This window comes from Anoplopoma fimbria, chromosome 10 (genome assembly GCF_027596085.1).
Source record: "Anoplopoma fimbria isolate UVic2021 breed Golden Eagle Sablefish chromosome 10, Afim_UVic_2022, whole genome shotgun sequence".
Taxonomy (NCBI): Eukaryota; Metazoa; Chordata; class Actinopteri; order Perciformes; family Anoplopomatidae; genus Anoplopoma; species Anoplopoma fimbria.
Window position 1 is genome coordinate 1,429,129 of NC_072458.1, and position 20,872 is coordinate 1,450,000.

General features: G+C 41.7%; 1 protein-coding gene across 2 annotated transcripts in view; it reads right to left on the reverse strand.

Moving 5' to 3' along the window:
• Positions 1 to 1,612: 1,612 nt before the first annotated feature.
• The window catches only part of ptp4a2b (protein tyrosine phosphatase 4A2b), a 20,278-nt gene continuing 1,018 nt past the window's right edge, over positions 1,613 to 20,872 (reverse strand). Inside the window, exons 1-7 of one of the 2 annotated variants that reach the window (XM_054605965.1) lie at positions 19,424 to 19,524; positions 6,799 to 7,093; positions 6,345 to 6,453; positions 6,155 to 6,247; positions 5,828 to 5,958; positions 3,946 to 4,020; positions 1,613 to 2,933 (exon numbers count right to left, since the gene is read on the reverse strand). In XM_054605965.1, coding sequence (XP_054461940.1) covers positions 2,822 to 2,933; positions 3,946 to 4,020; positions 5,828 to 5,958; positions 6,155 to 6,247; positions 6,345 to 6,453; positions 6,799 to 6,803 — 525 coding nt within the window. In that variant the 5' untranslated portion in view covers positions 6,804 to 7,093; positions 19,424 to 19,524 and the 3' untranslated portion in view covers positions 1,613 to 2,821. Of the gene's footprint in view, positions 2,934 to 3,945; positions 4,021 to 5,827; positions 5,959 to 6,154; positions 6,248 to 6,344; positions 6,454 to 6,798; positions 7,094 to 19,423; positions 19,525 to 20,872 lie in introns of those variants that run through there. The other variant, XM_054605964.1, reaches the window with a different exon arrangement.

Consider the following 20,872-nt stretch of genomic DNA (forward strand, 5'->3'; position numbering starts at 1 on the left):
CACATCTCTTTGATGCCTGAAGCTTGGACTGAGTGAAACCCACACAGACATGTGGAGAACAATCTGTACAGCCAGGGGATTTGAACCTAAGACCTTCCCTGAGAGACGGCAGTACAAACCATCATTAGCAATATTCCCACCAAATGTAGCACAATAGAGTCAAATCAATGTACAACATAGTCTGTATTGGATAAATCTTGTACAAAGGAGTATTTCTTTCCACTGGATAAACACCAGACACTTAATTTAAAATAGTGACAATAGGTTGTTTTATTTACAGCAGGCAATTTGACAGCTGGCAACACAGAGATGTACATAATAACATGACGTACTAGAACTTTAATAGATCATTGTCAATATTAGTAACAACCGTGCTTTTCCTGCTATGACAAGTCAATATCAATTGAAGGCTATGTGCAAAACAAGACTGGTATAGATAAATGATCGTGCGTATAAAAAGTACACATCTGGTCGTGTGAAGAGATGTCCGTTTCTTTTTCAGCAACCATCTTGGATCCAAGAAGATGTTCTCTCAGATTAAACAAGCTGGAATTCTGTAAAAACATAACGTCGCCAGTTTCGCAATGTTTCTCAATAACTCAAAAGAGCACAATCATAAACCAAGAGAAGTCAACTGGAAAATGAAATGCCGGTTGTGTTTATTGTAGTTTGATGGACTGTATATTACTGTCAGGTGTCTGAATACAGCTTCTCAACTGGAACAATGAATACAAAGTCAGATTTAAATCAGAGGCTTTGGTTGTCATACATTCCACTGTAGGCCTATTTGACATTCATAGTGTGCGAAGCAGGTTATGCAGCTCTAATCCGTTGACACAAGCTCATTTGTTTGTGGTTCCGCTGCATTATTGCAGGCAGTGACAATAAACAAAACAATCTCTGCTCATTCAGTCTGAAACGCCAAACTTTATTGTCATGTCAAGTTATTAATCTTTGAGCGGTTTGGTTTGTTACATCATATACTGGGTGGATTATTGACATCCCGTTTGTTGTGTGTGTGTGTGTGTGTGTGTGTGTGTGTGTGTGTGTGTGTACTTTCTATGCATAGCTTTTTGGCCAGCAGAGGGGGCCCTTTTGATTGGGATGAGTTATCAGCTGGTGTCGTGATTACCAGTTGTGGTCGTGAGTCATTTCTCAGTACCACGCTGTCCTGTCCCTTCCACGAGGTGCTGACTCACTCTCTTGCTGAGTAAAGGACATGTAGGGTAGGCTTTAATTGACATGCCTCACGAGCACACTGTCTGGGAGACCCCGAGACTGTTAATCACCAAGTGCTCATTTTTCAAAAACAGGTAAATACATTTTGTTTTTGAAGGACTGGTACAACCGTGTCTCACACATTGAGTTTTATAGATAGGGAATATTGATTTAAAGTGTTAAGGGGAAGACCAGCAAAAGCATTTTTGCTTGAAAACAACAGAAGCTGGTGGCTTAGACCGAGATCACAGCCATATATTCAGTGCCAATGTTGACTCCAACTACCTGCCTACATAAGGAACAAACTACGTTCACACCTTTCACTTCCCCTTTAAGAACAATAAACACAACACTGTATCAAAGTCTCAAACAAAGAAAAAAAAATAGACACGTATGCTTTTTATTTCAATTTATTTATCTTTAAAGAACCAATACGAATTGGGGATGTTTTCAAAATGGGTACAATGATAAAAAACTGACCATTTTCATTCTTCTCCACCTTGTCTTTCAGGTTGAATCTTAGGCTCTGTGTGTGAGTTTAAATATGTATACTTAGGGAAGTCCTATTGTAGCCCTGTTGAGGAGAATGAATGAAAGCCGGAGAAAGTACCTGTCGTAGGAGTTGTTGCATTTTCTTCCTGTTTAACTGCCTGGATGACGTGGTCTGAAGTGTGAGTGTGCGCGTGTGTATGTGTGTAAAATGCTCAGCAATGTTTGGTGGGCTTATCTGAGGTGGACTGATTATTGCACTCCAACAAGATAAAAAAAAAAAAAAAAAAAAAAAAAAAAGACATGGCTCTCAAAAGATGAAAAAAAAAAAAAACAACAACAAAAGTATTGGATAACAAAGTGTCCTTGCCCCTGCCAAACACATAACTGCCACACATATCATATCTTGTGAATAAATATTTCAGACATATTCAAACTGAGTGACCCCCCTAAACTGAAAGTGACTTTAAGCAAGTGAAGGGTAAAAGAAAAACATTACTGCATTATCAGGTAAACCTTTTGAGTTTTTTGTGCAAAAAAAATTAAAAGAAATACCCCCCAAATACCAAAATGGACAGTCACAATATGTGTTCAAAAGTTTAAAAATGTTTTTTTAAAAAGGTACATTATTCTGGCCTAATCATAATATCAATAATTAGTGGGGGGGGGGGGGGGAAAAATAAAATAAAATCAGACTATCATTTAACGGTACATCGTTTCATTACTTTTGTTTGTGTAAAAAATAAAATTCACAAAATGGAAAATGTTATCCCATGATTACAACTGAACCAAAAAAAAAAAAGAAACAGGATGGACTCAAGTTGAAAAAATTCTGGCCTGCGGCTGAACAGTATAACCGGGAGGCAGGCCTATCTGTGTGCTTTGACCTTCCATTCATTGGTTCGGCTGGTGGATCCCCAGATCTGGATTCATTCATTCAATCACTCACTAGCTCTCTGATCAATTAACCATGACTCAGTGTTGACAAATCATCACAATAATTACTGATAGCACTCTCTTCATTTTTTTTTTTTTTTTTTTTTTTTTTTTTAATCTCCCTTTGTTGGGAGATTCCCCACTAGATGCGCATTAGAAAGATGCACCGACAGGCCGCCTACTGAATACAGCAGTTGTGGCTGTTGGTATCCTTGAACTTCAGACGCATTTTGGGTCTGTATTTCTCGAGGTAAAGAAGCTGTTTGGAGTTGAAGGCTCCACGTCTCTTCCTATGGAGAGGAGGAGAAAATGGAGGGCAGAACATTAAAATGAGAGCACACCATAGCAAACATTACTGTAGCGATATGCACTCACACTTAACTTTTGCTTATACCTTTGACCATACTCTGCACATTCCTGCACAAAACTGTCAAGCTTCTCATTTAAAAAAAATAAAAAATAAATCACCTCTGCATTTAACCCATTCTAAGCATACGAGTAGCTGTCAGCTGCTGTGAACTGCAACTTAGGGACATGCGTGCTTAAGGAACAGGGGATCCTTAAGAACAACCTGCTCTACCCACTGAAACACAGTGTGGCAACATTTTGACAAATATACTCATTCACTCTATGCCAGATTTGGCAGCCTGGTAGAACATTTTGTGCTACCTTGTCATTTGCATGTGCCTTCATTATTTCAAGTGTTGATTGTAAAAAAAAATATGCCTGTGAGCTTAGCTTAAAAAAAAAAAATATGCCTGGATACGGGGGCAAACTGCTAGCCTGGCTCCCTTCAAAGGCCAAAAATAACACCTGCTTGCACCTTTAAAGCTCAATAAATTACACGTTAGACTTTTGATACGAATAATTAAGTAAAAATATCAGTTTACCGTTTTCCAGGGGTTTGTTTATGAGCCATAGTTCGTGGATGGGAGCAGTAACTTCCTGTCTCAACAAGCCATAAGGAGAATACTCCAAGTGTTGAACTATTCCTTTAACAACTGGACACCTTTCTCTCTAGTTGTAGTGCCAAACTCAAGAAATACCTCTTCGTAGTAATTTGCAGACTATAGATGGACAAATGCCAAAACTCAAGTTGTCAACATACCAAAGAAGCAAAAAAAGCACAACTGATTTATCTTAATAACACCTTTAAAGTAAAGTCTGGCTAATAACCATGAGAGGCTGTTGATTTCACATGCACTATTCTATTCTATTCATACACACACACTGCAGCATTTACTGATTTAAGACTCATTCTTTATTAAAACCTTAAAGTACAAACGTAGGGAGGGTACTTACTGCCTTATGAACTGCACAGCATCCTCATACCTCATCCCACTCTCAATGAGGGCTAAGGCCACCAAGACTGGAGCTCTGAGAGGTAAAGAAATCCAACGGACCGGTTCAAGAAGACAGTGAGAGAATCAAAGAAGGAGAGAAGGAGAACAGAAGATTAAATGCCAAGGTTCACATGGTTCCATAGTAATATGGTGGAGGGGGGGAAGGGAGGGGGTGTAAACCTGGGAAACAGGCCTGGGAAATCAACGGGGGTGCTCAAGTTCATGGTTGCCCTGCTGGGGCCTGGTGCTCACACCCTGAGCCTCACACACACACACACACACACACACATTCACACAAAAACTGTGATAAGTTACAGTAAGATAACCTCCTTTCTCACCAGATGAGGGAAAAAAATAAATATAAAAAAACAACTTTCTAAAACACTTGGAGGGTCAAATCTCAGTGCTGACAGAGCACTTCCTTCATCGGCTTTTTCTCTCACACAAAATTCACAAGGGACAGTATGTGAGAAAGGAGGGTTTGGAAGAAAAATTAAAAAAAACATTCGATAGTCTGGAACGAGGGATGAGAATATTGTTAAAGAAAGGACCAACAACAACAACAAGGAACACTGCTGCAGACTACCACACTAAAGACCCTTAAGAGCAGGCTGGAGTAAAGCAGATCAGACTGCAGTAAAAACAGGTCAGGGAAGAAGAGGAGATGAATTCAGAAAAATACCAGTCTAACCAATACTGGTATTTATACAACCTCTGGAATGCTACAGCAATGCAAAATGCTGTAAGCCATTGAGAACTGTTTGGCTTGTTGTGCGTTTGTGGTGAGGAAGGACATTTTAACACAACTTCTACCCACGTCATGAGCTTCTGCCTTCTTTGTTTTCACACTTCTTTGTTCTTCTGCATAACCCACCAGTAATTCACTGTCACATTGGTCTGTGAATATGACATCAGCACTGTGCAACCTCATGACCAACAGACAGTCCACATGCAAATGTGATTGCCTTTTCTTTTAAAGTCTGCAGAAGCAACCGAGTGTTGTTATTAATGATCATTTCAAACCAGCTGATTGTCCATTTATGCCTTGTTTTATGCCTGGTTCACACGACACGACTTTAGCCCTGATTTTCTGCTCGCAGACAGTTTTGGTGCTCCCGGAAAAACAAACCAATCCGCATTGGCTTGGGGGTCGCACATCGTCACTCAAGAGCTATGCGTCAACATTTCAAAAGGCCGACATGTTCCAGATATCTAGCATGCCAAATACCTGGATCTGTCAGGGAGCTACAGCCAATGAGTGCGCAAGACACCGGTTGAGGAGAAACCTGGTGCTATGTGTTGCACTTGCAACACATAGCAATGTTGGTGTTGTTGTGCCTAAGGTGTTGACTGTTTGCATGAGAGCTTTGAAAGTCGTGAAGTGTGAACTTAACAGAGCACAAGCAGAAAGAGAAGACAACCCTTCGAGATACTGACTAATCACCGGTTTAAATTCAAGATCAGACAAAAGAGAGCAGAGACAGACGCACTGGCACCGATACAGTGCAGCTCAACCAGTTTGATGACGCTATACATTGAAATGTATAAGGCTTTGGGTATTGGAGTTGTTGACAGGTGAATAGCAATCAAATCAAATCGTGATGCTTCATACCTCTACTGGGCTGGCCTGCTAGCTTTGTGTCACGTACGCTGATAATCAGCAGGAAATAGATCGATGGAAAATCTTTGACTGAAGCGTCCACGCATAGCTTTTCCTTAAACCGTTGTTGTATCCAAGCAAGGAACTCAATGTCACTTACTGATGTTAGAGCGGACCTTTAGCGTTGCCTCTTGTGTTATTGTCGTATCTCTAGACAAAAACGATGCAGCTTGCCACTCACCTTCCAAGTCCTGCCACACAGTGCACGGCGATGCAGCAGCCGGGTTCATCTCGGAACTTGTTGTTGAGCAGCTTGAGCCAGTCGTCCACAATCTGGGTGGGAGGAGGGGCCCCATCATCGAAGGGCCAGTCCTAGAGGAGACGAAAGAAGAGTGTGCGAGTGTTAGCGTTTAAAAAAAAAAATAATAATAAAAAGGATAAACAAAGAAAAGGATAAACATGTGAAAAGGTTGTGTGTGTGTGTGTGTGTGTGTGTGTGTGTGTGTGTGTGTGTGTGTGTGTGTGTGTGTGTGTGTGTGTGTGTGTGTGTGTGTGTGTGAACTCTTACCAGGACCTGAATCCCCTCCTTCTCCACTGGAGTCTTATCATAAGTGGATTCACAAACTCTCACCAGTGTGTTCACATCACACTTTTTCAGGTCCTGGTAGACATAAAGAGACATTTCTTGTTTGACACAGCACTTGCAAAAGAATACACACACACACACAGATACCATCATTGTCAGATGCGGGGCATACCTCGGTGAACTTGTTGAGCGTGGCATTGGTGGGGTTGTGGGTGATGAGGAACCTCATGCACTCGTAGGTGATCTCGACTGCAGCGGGGCGGTTCATGTTGGCGAGACGGCTTAAAAAACAATTACAATACAATACTCTTACAAAACAAAAGCGACTTTTGGCTCAGAAGTCAGCAAAGACTGCTCAGAGATTTTATGTGTTCAGAAAAAGGGTAGAATAAATAAAAATGACAACACGTGATGAAGGATGAGTCAGGAGGACAACAGGTGTTCAACTATGGGATGATGTACACAGAAAAGGGTAACAAAAAGGATCAACTAGTCCACAGTACTCCGGGATGTAAAAAAAAAAAAAATGAATTAATGCAAAACCAAAAAAAATGTAAAAGAATAAAAAAAAAAAAAAAAAAAAAGAAAGATGGAGAGACTATCCAGGAGTCATCCAATCAGTTTACCCCATTCAGGAGAGCTGTTTGTGATTGGCTGTTCAAGGAGAAAGCGGAGAGCAAAGATCTGTCGTATTGGTTGGGACAGGGCAGGGCAGTCGGGCCAAGGACTACGCAGTATCCCAGAGGGGGCCTTTGGATGAGTCAGCAGTTCCTAGTGTGCTGGCAGTCAGGGGGGTTTCTGGGTAGCGTAGTCCCTAGGGGGGCGGCCGATTCACTTCTCCACGGAGGTGAGGTGCTGTGCCTGGCAGAATTCTCCACTCACACACGCCATATAGGTACGGCTCAAGTCGACACAGAAACCCTGCCAGGAGAGGAGAAAGAGGAGAGTGAGGTTACGTGATATTAATGACTTATACGGATGATAATGACGTTACGCATGTTTACGGTGACTGAGCTGCGTCTGTTTTTGCTGTTCATTTAAGTGGGAAGCCTTTTTATATCAACGCTCTGGGGTAGGGTAGCCGGGAGTTCGCTTAGCAGTTGTACGAAAACAACAAATCGGACAGGATTATTATAATCCTGCGACAACCTCAGAAACCATATATTTATTTTTTAGCATTTTTTTAATAGCATTTGATTCACTGATTGCCGTTACAATGTCATGAGAATATCAACAAAAACATCAAAAATGTTTTTGAAGACGACCTGCCTCTCAATTAAAAATAGCCTGAAGCGTGCCCAACCCTGTGGTCACAATGGGAGAGGACAGTTTAATTAGACCTGCGCCTGAAGATGATGTCATCACAACATCCGTGTCAGGCCATAGGCTCCGCAATTTGTTGCGGCACACGGTCGTGCGCCTCTGAATTTTTCAATCAATGGAGACTCGCGTCACGCTACCTCGAGTTGGTATAGACAAAACTGCTGTCAACCAACTACACCTCAGGATTACACCACCCTGTCAATTTACCACCTGTCGCCAAAATGGAAACTAATAATAATAATAATAATATGCTCAGTATGGAGCACACAGGCTTCAAAAAGGGGGTGTCTTACACAACAGGTAATGTCTGGTCTGTAACTAGCCAGGCTGCAGTCAGTCAAACTGTGCCAAGTCCTTGACAGTCTAAACCCAGCCGCCATAAACTGGCTGGAACCGTCTCAGTGCAACATAGGAGGGAGGTAGGAAGAGGAAGGGGGGGGGAAGAGTAGAGTAGAGTAGAGGAAAAGTGGATGACGAGAGCGTGTACACACACACACACACACAGAGACACAAGTGGTGGGCGGAAAATGGAGAGAAAGGGCTTGGACTTCAGCACCGTGTCACAGGCAGTAGTCACAAGGTGAGGATTGCAGGGTGGGCAAAGCTTCAAACGGCGCCGGCATTACAGTCCCACGCTCCCTCTTTTCACCTCCTTGAGACTGACACTAGACTCTCTGTGCTCTTTCTGACTCTCTTTCCATTCCTATCTCACTCAGTCAGATTTTACTCAGGATTTTAAACTTATTTGTTGTCGTTTTTAAAAAGAGCCAGTAAGAGCATCACACTTTTTTTTTCCAATCCAAAGCAACTCTTCAAAACCACACCAACTCTCTCCCCTTATTGTCTTGATCCCCCACCCACCACCCCAGTGTCACTTGTCCTCTCAGTTAACTGCCAACCACAGAGCCGCTGTCAAGGGGATGCATCATCCCACCCTCCTCCATAAATGTATTTCCTCCCTTCCGTCTTTTAAAACTTGGCAACAGCCACAAGGGCACTCAAAAACAGCCTTGATATTTTTTTCTTTTTGCGTGATGGCTGAGATCCTCCGTGACGCCTTTAATTACTGTCTCTGAGCAGTTCTAAATACAATGTGGCATTGCTGCATGCAGACAACTGAAACTTGGGGAAAGGAGTAACCACACTTTTTGGTGGCTTGTTTGCGTCTAATATTCCAGAAAAGAAAAAAAAGGACCGACAAAGGGCTGGAGGGGGCAGAAAACATGTGCTTGCACCTGTGAAATCTGAATGTGGAAATGAGAGCAGACAGTTCACAGAGACAGAACCATGGTGGAAACACTGAAGAACAAATATGCCAACAGACACAGCAAGGACACCACAATGACTGCTTATGCTAAAAGATGAAAAGCAGCTGGTTCGTGGATGGTTGCCCAGATGCACAAAGTGACTTCATACAGTCTGCATTTTAATTGCAGCCAAAAGTAGGTAGCCAAGAGCAAAAAGAAAGACCAAAAGGCCATTTCAAAGTTCATACCGGTACATGGACTGAAGAAGTTCTGGGCTAGATAGGAAGCAGTAATTAGGTGTGAATGATAATGAGACAAACAACACGTTTTTCTTTATTGGTTGCCATTCACTTATCGTGATTATGTCAACATACTTCTACTGCACTGATCTGATAGAGACAGTAGAAACAGCCCGTGTAAGCTTGTCAATAGAGAAGTAAGTAAACTGTGGCAACATGATGCCGGGAACACATGCAAATCACTTAGACATTTGCAAACTGGTTCTGCAGTAACACAGTGCACAGATGCAGGAAGAACAAAACAAACAGTGAGACACCCAATCTGTTTGTAGGTGCAAAAAAACCACACAGGAAACAAGAAGCAGAATACACAAAAGCCTTAAAACTGTAGAAACCTTCAGCTGAGTCAAACTGAAGCTTTTCTTTTCTGAAAAGCATATCACCAATTATGTTGCAAAGTGTACCGATACTAGAAAGGTATCACAATACCGTTGCTGAAAACAGGTACAACCAACTTTGTTAGTACCAGTAACTCAGACAGTGACAGTGTTTTGATAAGAGCTAGATCAGCCGTAGGCTATTCCGTATGAGGCGCTTGATGTGCGAGAGCACGGCATTTTGTGTAAGCAGAGCTCTGCTTTAAAGGGATGGCATTGAGATAATAATCACATTGGTCTGTACGACATCAGCAATGTGCAACCTCATGACCAACAGACAGTCCTCACGCAAATGTAATTTCCTTTTCGTTTTAAGCCTGCAGAAGCAACCAAGTGTTGTTATTAGTGATTATTTCACCAGCTGAATCAAGAAAAGAATCAACACTGGGTTATTATTCTTGTCTATAAACAAATTGTCTTTCTTGAGCAGCACTACTAAAAAAGGTTTCAAAATCAATTTTCAGCTCCAAAAGCAGCTCTCAAAAAGCACCTTTCAGTTATTAGCCTATTCCTTTTAGCAAACTCCCTCTGGTGTTGCTAGGGTTTCCTGCAGCGGAGAAGACGGACGGCTGCTGGGCCAGTCGTAAACTTCATTTCTGCAGATTTATGTTTTTGCTTGTTAGCCCAATGTTTTGATACATTGCCGATATTGCCTCCCTGATTTGTAAGGGGCTGTATTGCATTTGTGAGGAAGAGAGAAATCATCATCTGCTCAAGTAAAATATAGCTACACTTTCGATCCGTTCACTCTCTCTGCCATGGTGTCTCACGCTGTACAGAGCTGGAGTCGTTGTGTGTCAGAGTAAAGCACAACTCCTCTCGTGCAAAGACAGCCACAGAGACAGAGAGACAGAGAGACCGAGAGAGAGAGATTGCGGCACCGCTTTTTTTCCGATGAGATGTCACTTTGTAACTTCTAAAGTACTGATAGCAGTGCCGTTAACTCCAGACTTTATTCATACTGCAGATTTTACTTGTTTGGAACTGGTTCCCATTTAGAACCAGGTTTTTCGGGGGGCCTCCCTAGTTATTGTGGTGCTCTTTCTGATTCAAGCAGCTTTTCCTTCATCAACTTCACAAAGAGCTTCATCTAAATTCAATATCATTGTTTTGGGTTTTTTTTCATTTTAGAGGCCTCTCCCCGTCTCACGTGCCGCTGTACCGCTCTCTCCCCGCTATTACTGATTAAAAAAATAAAAAATAAAAGATGCCATCTACTACTATTCCATTACTTCATGATGTTATACAATTTTTTGCAGTGGCATTTGTAATATAACGCAGTCATAATTTTGGTATCCTGTCAACACTAACCAACAGTCAATCGCTCAAAGATGGTTAGTTTACTTTAACAGAAAACTCAGGATGGAACCACAAAATATTGTTGGTTTAAAAATGACTTAAAAAAGAATCAAAGTGCTATTTTTCAACTTATCCTTTCAGCTCTACGGTCACCGTATTTATTATCTTGGCAAAATGGACACTAAGCCGCCCCTAAAATGTAATGACCAATGCCTCTCCCAGAATTCTCCTACAGTGACTTAAGAGAAAAGAACAGAAGGAGAGGGGAAGATGGGAAGTTGGAGAGAGCAGAGAGTAGAAGTACCAGCCGATAAGGACTGCAGTATCTCAGAACAGAAAGGGACACACAAACCTAAACAGGTGATAAAGAATGGGAATCAGGGCATGGGTATCCCGCAACTGCCAACTCATTATTTATGGCTGACTCATCAGTCTGTCTGGCAAAGTATAGAGCCATGTCAGATTCAATAGCAATCTGAATAAAAAAAATAAAAAAATTGATTGATTGAAGTGTTGTTTGAGTGTAAGAGATGAGGCAGCTGTTCATTCTTTGTGATTCACGGAGGCAGATTACATGATTTAATATGTTCCCTTAACAAAGCTTATAGCTTTTCAAATAGATTGGAACACTGACCGTGGAAGTTGTTAAGTTATCACAGCTAGAGTGCATGGAGACGACTACAGTGGGAGTCCTAATTGAAAGCCTTTCACATTGTTGTGGATTTTACTGCCATGGGACTCCACAACTGTAGAGCTAAGGCTGCGGGCAGCTCTTGCCTACACCTGATAGCTGTCAGTTGGCCAATCCTCATCCCTCGCGCACCACCACGGAAATACATAAACTATGTGACAGTCACAAGTTGGCAGTACATTTGCCGCAAGGACTCGGAGGGGTGGTTCTAAAATTAGAAAAGAAAGTAACATTCACACAAACCCAAAAGTCTGGACGTGGATTATACAGACTGGATTTGGACTGAAGAGTTTGACACTAAATGTGGAATGTCTGAGTCCATTTTCTCCCCCCCCTTCCTTCAGAATTATGTTAGTATTACATGTAACCCTGTCTGGTGGTCTGAGGTGGTGCCCGAGTCTCGCTGGTGTTTTGTCTGGATCCGGACTGGGCATGACCAGACTGTACTGCCTTGAAGCAGCTGGTTGGGCTTATTTGCTGTGTGGGAGCCGAGTCAAGAAGCAGGGGGAAGCGTCCGGTTATTCATAGCAAAAACACTTCACGCTTCATTAACACAAACACACACGTGCAAAAAAAAAAGAAATAAAAAAAAAAAAAAAGCTGACAACAACAACAAGGTGCATTTTCCTTTCAACCATCCGAGCTAGCATTGATATGAAACTCTCTGGGTTAATTGGGGGGGGGGGGGGCGGACAATCACGATCAAACTCAGAGACACCATCAATCAGTGGGAATAGAAATGAGGCCATATGTCACGGTGGGGGGTGGTGGGGTGGGGTCTTCATTCCTGTGGCCTCTGTGAATGCCAAATACAAGATAACAGATATGTTTGGAAATGTCAAGGAGGACAGGGACAAAAGGAATAGTAACATGAAGAAAGCTTGTAAGATGTGAAGAAAAAAAAATCATCAAGGGGACATAACAATGGATAAGCCAAACTATACAAGTAAGGAAGAAAGCAAAGCAAAAAAATAATAATAATAAGTCAAGTCAAGAACTTGGCAGTGACTGTAGCTGGAGATAGAACAGAGGATCACACCTGTCCCATGGTCCAGCTGGGTCCTTGCAGGGACGTCAATGCTATTGATAGGCCGGGTGGGTGGATCTCACCTCAAACTGAAGCGGTGCTCAACTTAACTGTGTGATGATACCAATGTCGCCAACAAGAGATGAATTTCAAATGAGTGCTAGGACACAAGAATGGAACGTAACAGCTGGTTGGGAGATCTCAGGGAGAATTGGCCATGGTCCAACTTCATAGAAAGCGCTATACTGCCTACTCTTAGATAGTAAAGGGGGGTTCACACTTTTTTGGGGGGCCTGAGGGCCTTTTCGCAGACTTTTGTACATTTGGCCGAGTGTGAAAGTTGGTGTCAAACTTGACTTGTGGTTAAGACAAGCAGCCTCTGGCCATCTTCAGACCTGTCATTTACATGCCTCTTGTAGATCAGATCACAAGTGGACATTATTATTTTATTTTTTATTTTTTTATGTACAGGTGTGATGCTTTGTCATCAATAACAAAATTGCATTGATTTGCATAGCATGCCTCTGCGCATTGCAAGAATGATAAATTTCATGTTTTGAATTTATGATTTCCAAATTCCCCAAAAGGTTGGGCACTAGGCTGCCGGTTGGGAGAGCATTATCAGCTGTATCCGCCACATGAGAACAGTGCAGAGCAGCAGCTGCAAGATAACCAGTGGGGCACGCTCACATGAACTCAAAGCATGCACGGCCGCCACCGCTATGTCAACCAAGCAAGGAGAAGCAACACACAGAGGGAGAGTGCCTTCATTCTCTGCTCAGGTTGAAGTCACTCCACTTTATCTTTACATGACAATAATTGTTGGCTGCTATGTAAATCTACAGAACGTTAAATACAGCTCCTTTAAGTTTTCAACTGCATAAACGTTTGACATATGTAGCATACTTTCTTGCCATGAATGCTTGTTGCACAATGAAACCACAGGTCAGGACCCTTGTGTATGAGAGTTAACCTTCAGTAACATCTCCCAAACAGATTCTGGTTTAAACTCAAGTATTTGGGTCTGAGAAGTCTGAAAATTGTAAGAATACAAGTCTCTAGTGAGACTTAACTTCCTGTTTGATAAAGACAAAAGCATGCTATGGACTCCGGGGACACAGTCCATGTCTGAAGGGGCCTGTCAATGTGGGGTATGTTGACAGGTCACCACACCATTCAGCAAACAGTACATACATCAAGCAAGTAGCGTAGCAAAGCCCTCCCTCACCATCAGTCATGCTTGAAAACACAAAGACGAACAGACAAGAAAAGCAAGAAAAGAAACACACTCGCACACATTAAACTACAACGAGTTACACTAGTTAAGCTTCTAATCCTTTTTTTCTGAGCCTCACCAGTTGATCTAGAGTAACAACCAAGACTGAAATCTCCAGGCAGGCCGGGACAAGACGGCATTGAGAGTCGTAGGCTCATATGCAAAACTCCAACAGAGATCCTAAACTGCTGCTGCGCCTCCCATGAGCAGCACACCTCTGGGCTTTGCAAACAGGAGCCTCGGGCTGAAAGTGATACGCAAGTCCAGCAGATGATGTGTGGCCTCATGCTTTGTTGACTGAATTCTGATAATATGCCCGCCCGTGGGTTTCTGGGAATGAAGTCTCGGGGTAGGGAAGAACTCATCCACACAAAACAGTACCTTTACTTCACCTACCATGAGGGTAGGGACATGTGTGTGTGACATTTATTTATCAAATCTATCTATCTATTAGGGGTGAGGAATAAAAAAATATTCATATAAGAATATAACATTCTAGATATATTCATATTTTTTTAAACTTTTTTTCCCCCCACAAAAAGAACCTAGATATTGCTACCCATGGAAAGCGATTCCCACACACTAAAGCTACCAACGAATGCTCTAAATTAGAATATATACACATTTGTCCATTGTGTTGCTTTCAAAGCGAGCAACAGGGATTAACAGAAATGGGGGTGTCTGAAAACAGTTCAGCTCAAAATAGCACACGGCGACTCGCAGCCAGATAGGACACGGCAACACGGACACAATGCGCGTGAATTGTTGAAAAAGTAAAAATAAAAATATCACACAACATAGATTTTTGTGTTCAATTCATTTTTGAGAAAAAAAAGGCAGTTAATATAGCCTGTGCTTACTGATTTAATTTAGGCCTATGTAACGGGCCTAAATTAAAGTTTTTTTAATAACTTTAACTCTGTATTCTTAAAGTCATTGAGAATAGAGAAATACTACAAACTTTAGTAAAAAAAAGTTGTTTATTTGTGCAAGTTCAGCATGAATACATGTTAATTTCAGCCTTTGAGTGTTCACCAATCACAGCCTTATAATTAGGACGTGATTCATAGCTGGTCTAGTCTGTTTACCTGTTTCATGGCAGAATTGTGCACATACAGTCTGACTCAGGATTGTGGCCGTCTCAGTTTGAAATATAATAACCCCATGTGTTTTTCACAGGGCGATATACAGGGTCCGCCTTTTGGATAGTAGTACTACTAAAAAGAAAACAGGACAAGAAGTCAACAAAGTGCAAGACCCAGTCTGGAATTCAAATGAGGAAAATAAGGAAATACCTTTAAACAGGTTGTAAAATAAAATGGTTTGGTGTGAGATTACAACAGTTACTCATATATATTGTTTACAAAATGAAAACCAAGATGACAACACTAAGGGTGTGTGTGTGTATATGACCTTTATCATTACTTATCTATTTGCATTTTTTTTTAAAAGGAAACATGTTATGTCATGTTAGAGTCTGTATGTGGGTGGACTGGATTTAATCAAGTCTAGAAATGGGTCTTCAGAATGACCCTCCATGAAAGCAATACTCCAGTCCAACAGATGCAAAAAAACCCTCAAGGCTTTCTACAGGTTAGGTTCCTCAAGCCCAACAGACCCCTTGAATGGTTTATAGATTCACCGCGTCTCACCCACCAAACGGCTCTCAACGTAGTGGCGGAGAGCCAGCGGCTCACAGCTGACAGTGCTAACAGCATTCACAGTGCAAACTACAGCAAAAGGCAATGGTAAATGGAATAAAATAGGTTTTTTCCTTGTCCTATGACCCCTCAGAGTGCTTTCACACTCCATGTCTTTTACCCATTCATACAGAGCTGCAGCACTATTGTAACATTTTTGCAACTTTTTTTTCTAGGTTTTAACATGTCATCTAAAGTCTTGTTCTGTGGTTTGTGATAACCGAGACAGCAAAAACATGTCTTAAAAAGATACAGGCTGTGAAATGCGGCCATCATGTGCACTTCTCCTTCTTGACAAGATCCACTTCTCGCTTAATGTCTCCGTCGTCTACAGTACCTCTGCATGTTATGTTGTTGCAAAAGGGTGTGCACCGTGACACTATTTTTCTCTGCGTTATTGACTTTTAATACTTGCCATGTCTATGTATATATTGTTCAGTTGCTGCACATGTCTGTGTACAAATTAAGAAAAAGAAGAACTGAAAAAGTCACGGGTTCAGAACGACGAGAAAGATTATGCTGGCAGTTGTTTCATTGCCCGTCTAAATGTTGTTGTCATTTTGCTAAATGGACATCCTCACTTTGTCTCCTACAGTACAACAAGTTACCTCGCTCTGCTCCCGGAGGACAGGAGCTACTCTTCCCTGCAGAGCACTTGTTGTTCTGGCTTCTTGCGTCCGTGTAAACTGGGCTGGAGAGAGGGAGGTGAGAGGAGAATATGTGACCCCACCCCCCCTCCCTATTTCCATGAACAGACGAACACTCCTCGCGCACGTCCTCGCACATGGCAAAGCCCACTTATCGCGCTGCTTTGCGGCCTCTGAGTGAGCACAGATAAACAGTGTGACGATCAAAGGCCTCCGATAGCGCTTAGAGGGAGGGAGGGCGGGGCGGGGGGGGCAAGAACTGATCCGTCTCTGGAAAGGACTGAAAGAGAACGGGGCTTAGTACCTTAGAAATGGTAATGAAAAGAGGAAAACATATCAAAACAAAGGCCTGTTCTGTTCTTGCTGTGGCCTAGTTGCCCTTTTAATAACACTTTTTACCAAATTAAACACCTGCATGATAGACACTAATGACAATAAACCAATTACTTAAGAAGACAAAAAGGAGGGCACTACGATACGGGGGAAGACATCTATTTCATGCAATGCCCATATAATTAATCTAGTAAGAAACTTATTTATATTAAAGATAACATTAAATAATAAACTACATTAGGACATCCCTAGAGCCAAAATGAATGAAACGTTAACTTGTTTGAGCCTCAGGCGATTAAACATTTTCCCAAAGTTTTAATGGATCATTAAATTACTCTTTAAACTCATCGGTTGAGAACGACCATAAATATGATGTTGCAATGAAGTTTAAAGTCAGCCAGCAGATGGGAGCTAGATGCCGCTTGGAAAGTATCACATTTCACCAGGCAACAAGTGTTTGAAATGAACATCTATGCTTTTGCCAACAGGTTTAATGTGCCACTAACATATCTGTCTATATTAATGGGTATCACCATTATTGACTGTTTTTGAAAATACAGCTGCATACTCCCCAGAAGTTTTGTATTCTGTTCTATTTTAGTTTTCATCTGGAATATGGGTTGACGGGCTATATTCAGCCATCTCTGAGCTCCTTTGATAAGTCATAATCTCATGTCACAATCCTCAAATCGGCTACAGGATGACATCTCCCGGCCTCGACGGACACATTCGTCACAGCAGTGAGCCACACCTCCACCTCTTTGCCAACACATTAAAGCATGGATAGTAACACCAAGGCTACCTCCAAAACTAATGCCTTTTCCCTTTAAAACAGGGTTTTTAAACGAAAATGATCTACGTCCAACCGGGCATTCCAGTACCACTTTGGAAATGATTTCCATACTAACCCTCCTGAAAACGAAAAATCACACGAGTACTCACGAGTAGCTCAGTTACAAAAATATACAACGTACCATAAATTGTACTCTTAAATGGTAAAAGGGCGTACTTGATCTTCCTCTATAATCTTCCTCTATATACTCATACCGAAAGAAAACAAAAATATTTTTTTTAATTTTCAAACTTAACTCAATCTTGCTTTCTCTTTCACACACATGAAATTTGCTTTAATTGATTTAGGTAACATATCTGTCAGTGTATCGATTTGTTTAATACATAGTTATTATTAAGGGCAGCTGCTGTGTGGTTGAACTTTATTTAGCCCTTTGCAAATAATAAAGCTATGTCGGTTCTTTTCTAATAATTGTCTCTTTTCTTTTATACAAAATAATTTAAAAAAAGAACCCATAAGAGTATTGATAAGGACCTGAACCGATAAGAGGTATCGATAAGAGTACTAGTATCAATAAAATCCTAACGATGTCCATCCAAAGGGGAAACTAGGCGCAAACGTTGCAAAAGATATGCATTTTAAAATGGAAACGTAGTAATGTTGATGTAGCCCAACACTGACATTACAAGAAATTTGCAGGTAGAGCAAAGGTCTGTATCTATAACGGTGATTAGTCAATCACAATACAAGGTGTTCCTCTTATATGCCAGTTAACAATTACTTTCATTCGGAGAATTAACTGGCGAAAGCGAAACTAGTTTAACAGGGACAAAGGTTCTTCTAAGCATTTAGATGTCAGAAAGATATACCGGAGTCTACGTAGGACACAATTACTAGGACGGAATCATAGTAATTTTCTAATCTAAAATAGTAATTAGTCTCAGACCGACACCCAGCAACAGACAGGAGAATGTCTGCTCACACTTTTGCCAAAAGGTGCAGAGTCCCACTGTGGCATCAATTCATCTGACATTTGGAAACTAAGTTGGCTTTCTGACAGCAGCATCAGGGGATGCCTGTTGCCATACCAACGATTATCTCAGCAGTGGCAACAAGTGCTTCTGTAGGGAATTTTGGTGTCCCTTGTGAATAGATCAGAGAAGAGCAACGGCGCACTGTTAAAACATTCACACGGCGACGCCGAAAATGCAGTTTGGAAAATGCAACGTTGAACAGGGTCAGGGGTTAAGGCTGCCGATATAAACTAAACTAATTCATTCATCTTCCTTACCAAAGGTATCAAATATAGGCCCTCCAATGTGAGCTTGAATCAGCTCGAAGTATAAAAATCCATCTTTTTCAGATTATGGCCTCAATGAATTAGTTTGGAGGTCATGTTGTGAGAGGTAGTCACACATTTCATGCATTTAATAAGCTGCTTAAGGAAATGAAGTAAAAGCCAAGCTTCTGTGAGAAGCAAAACAGTGCCTAGGCAATAGGAAAACACAGCAAGCTTGTCTATGCGCAATAACACAGCATGTTCTAGACTATAGTTGCATCAAAACAAGAACATTTTCTGGATCAGTGAAGGTGAGCAGCTACACACGCCCGCAAACAACAGCTCTAATAACAATAACAGCACACTTTACTATAGCATGTTTTGGCAAAGGACAGTGTTTCTGCCTGCTAACTGCAGCTAGACAAGGTAACTGTAAACACAAATAACAAAAGAGGGTCCTATTCCTACCTGTTGCTATAGTTTCAGTGGGCAGCCTTGCAGGAGCATCTAGAAGAGTTGTCAACCTGTCAGATACTGCCAGTACTACACGGTCGGTGTCTTTGCTCTATCCCAGCACTGTGGCAACAACTGTAAACGAACGCTGTGCCGACCAGGGCATGATTCATTAACCAACACACCACACAAGAAACACACAAGGTGCCCATGGCTACCGGTGCATAATTATATATGGCTTTTCACTTAAAGGCTGGAAATGGGATGAGAGCGATGAGAAATAATAAAAAAAAAAGTGTGGGTATCTAATCCTAGCTTTCCACTCTCACCTGATTTCAACACAACAAAACTGCTCTGGAGCCAGAGATCTCAGCGAGCTAACACACAGTAAAAGACCAAAGCTTGGGTTGCATTCTCACCACAGCCAGACACCCAGGGGCATAACTACATTTAAATTGGCCAAATCTGTTAAGCCAGTCAGTGTGGAACGGACCTCTTCAACCCTACCTTTCAACACTCGCAGCCACCCTGTTGCTAGATGGGCTGAATGCCAGCAGGCTACAACATAGGTGTTCTTCTCCCCCAGTAACCTCCTTGGTACGTCGGTGTCGTGTTACTGTACACTGGGCTCGCCTTTCTCTGTTACGGTAACCAATGCTGAGAACTTCCTCGCTTGTCACATTGGCTTTTTTTTTTTTTTTTTTTTTTTTTATTTAAATGCTGCCTTTAGACAGAGGAACCACCCATCTGTTGGTGTAAAAAGCCATGCAGCTAGATTTAGACCTACTATGACACACTTCAATGTTATCGCATAGCAAATGATTTGTTTCTTGCAAAACGAGGCCATGCAAAATGAAGAAGTGGTTCATTCAGGTCTAATAATGATGCGACAAAATGAAGGCGAGGGTTCATAGTTTACAAACACGCACAAAAATAAGGTAATGCGAGGTTGACTCGAATGAGTGCTTCCTACTGTATAGGGCTTGCCTTTAGCTGCAGGCTGTTCTCTTAGTGTACTGAGCTATGGTGTTTCTACATCCGCTGTCAATTATCTATAACAAAGAAGTTCACCAGAATGAGTGACCTATATCCACAATAAAAATGTATGACCCATAGCAGTTGTAGGTGTATTCGTGTTATGAGAAAGGAAGGGACTGTTTGCATTACATAGACTTAAAATACTGATTAGGCCTTATTCTAGCGCTGCTTTTCCAGAAGAGTTACTGTTTATGTATAGTGACACAGCATGGTGGATGATCTGTAGAAACTATTGTAGGTCAGCCAAAACAGCATACATTCAATCTGATTGCAAAGCTCAATATTTGGCACAATCCTTCCGTACATTGACATTCCTCCGTCAAGATGCAAGGAAGTCCTAAATTCAGTGTAACGATAGCGTTTGGGTGCCAAAAACGTATGGTAATACAAGTAATTTTTCCTCGGTTTTGCCCAAACCTCCTCTCTTCGGTAACTGCAACCATGATAAAAGATTTGTGTGCAAATACAAGAACCACGACAAGACTATCTTGGCGCTTCTACCGTACGTCGCCATGCCCCTCAGTCTGTTTTGATAACCGACGGCATTTAAACCCCAGCTCATCTTCCATATGCGCTGTAGGCAAACTGGGTCACCTTGCAGTGAGTCATGAGCAGGAATGTAATTAGCTTACCTGTTACACCAGTTACTCATTGACTCATCCACCCCAGTGTCGGTAGGAGTGTTCACAGCCATAGTTATTCATTTGTATCAGCTACCCACTGGCAGTTATTACAGGCTGAAACCATAGGAAGGTCATAAATTGAAAAGTGAAGAGCCATGGGAATGTGCTGAGGCCTGTAGTGTCACAGCTGCTCTAGTCAACTTCCTCCCCGGGTGCATTTCCTCATTTCACTTTGGTCAACACTGCAAAACGATTTTGGGTGCTTTTCCATTTTTAAGAAGCCAGACACAGCTTA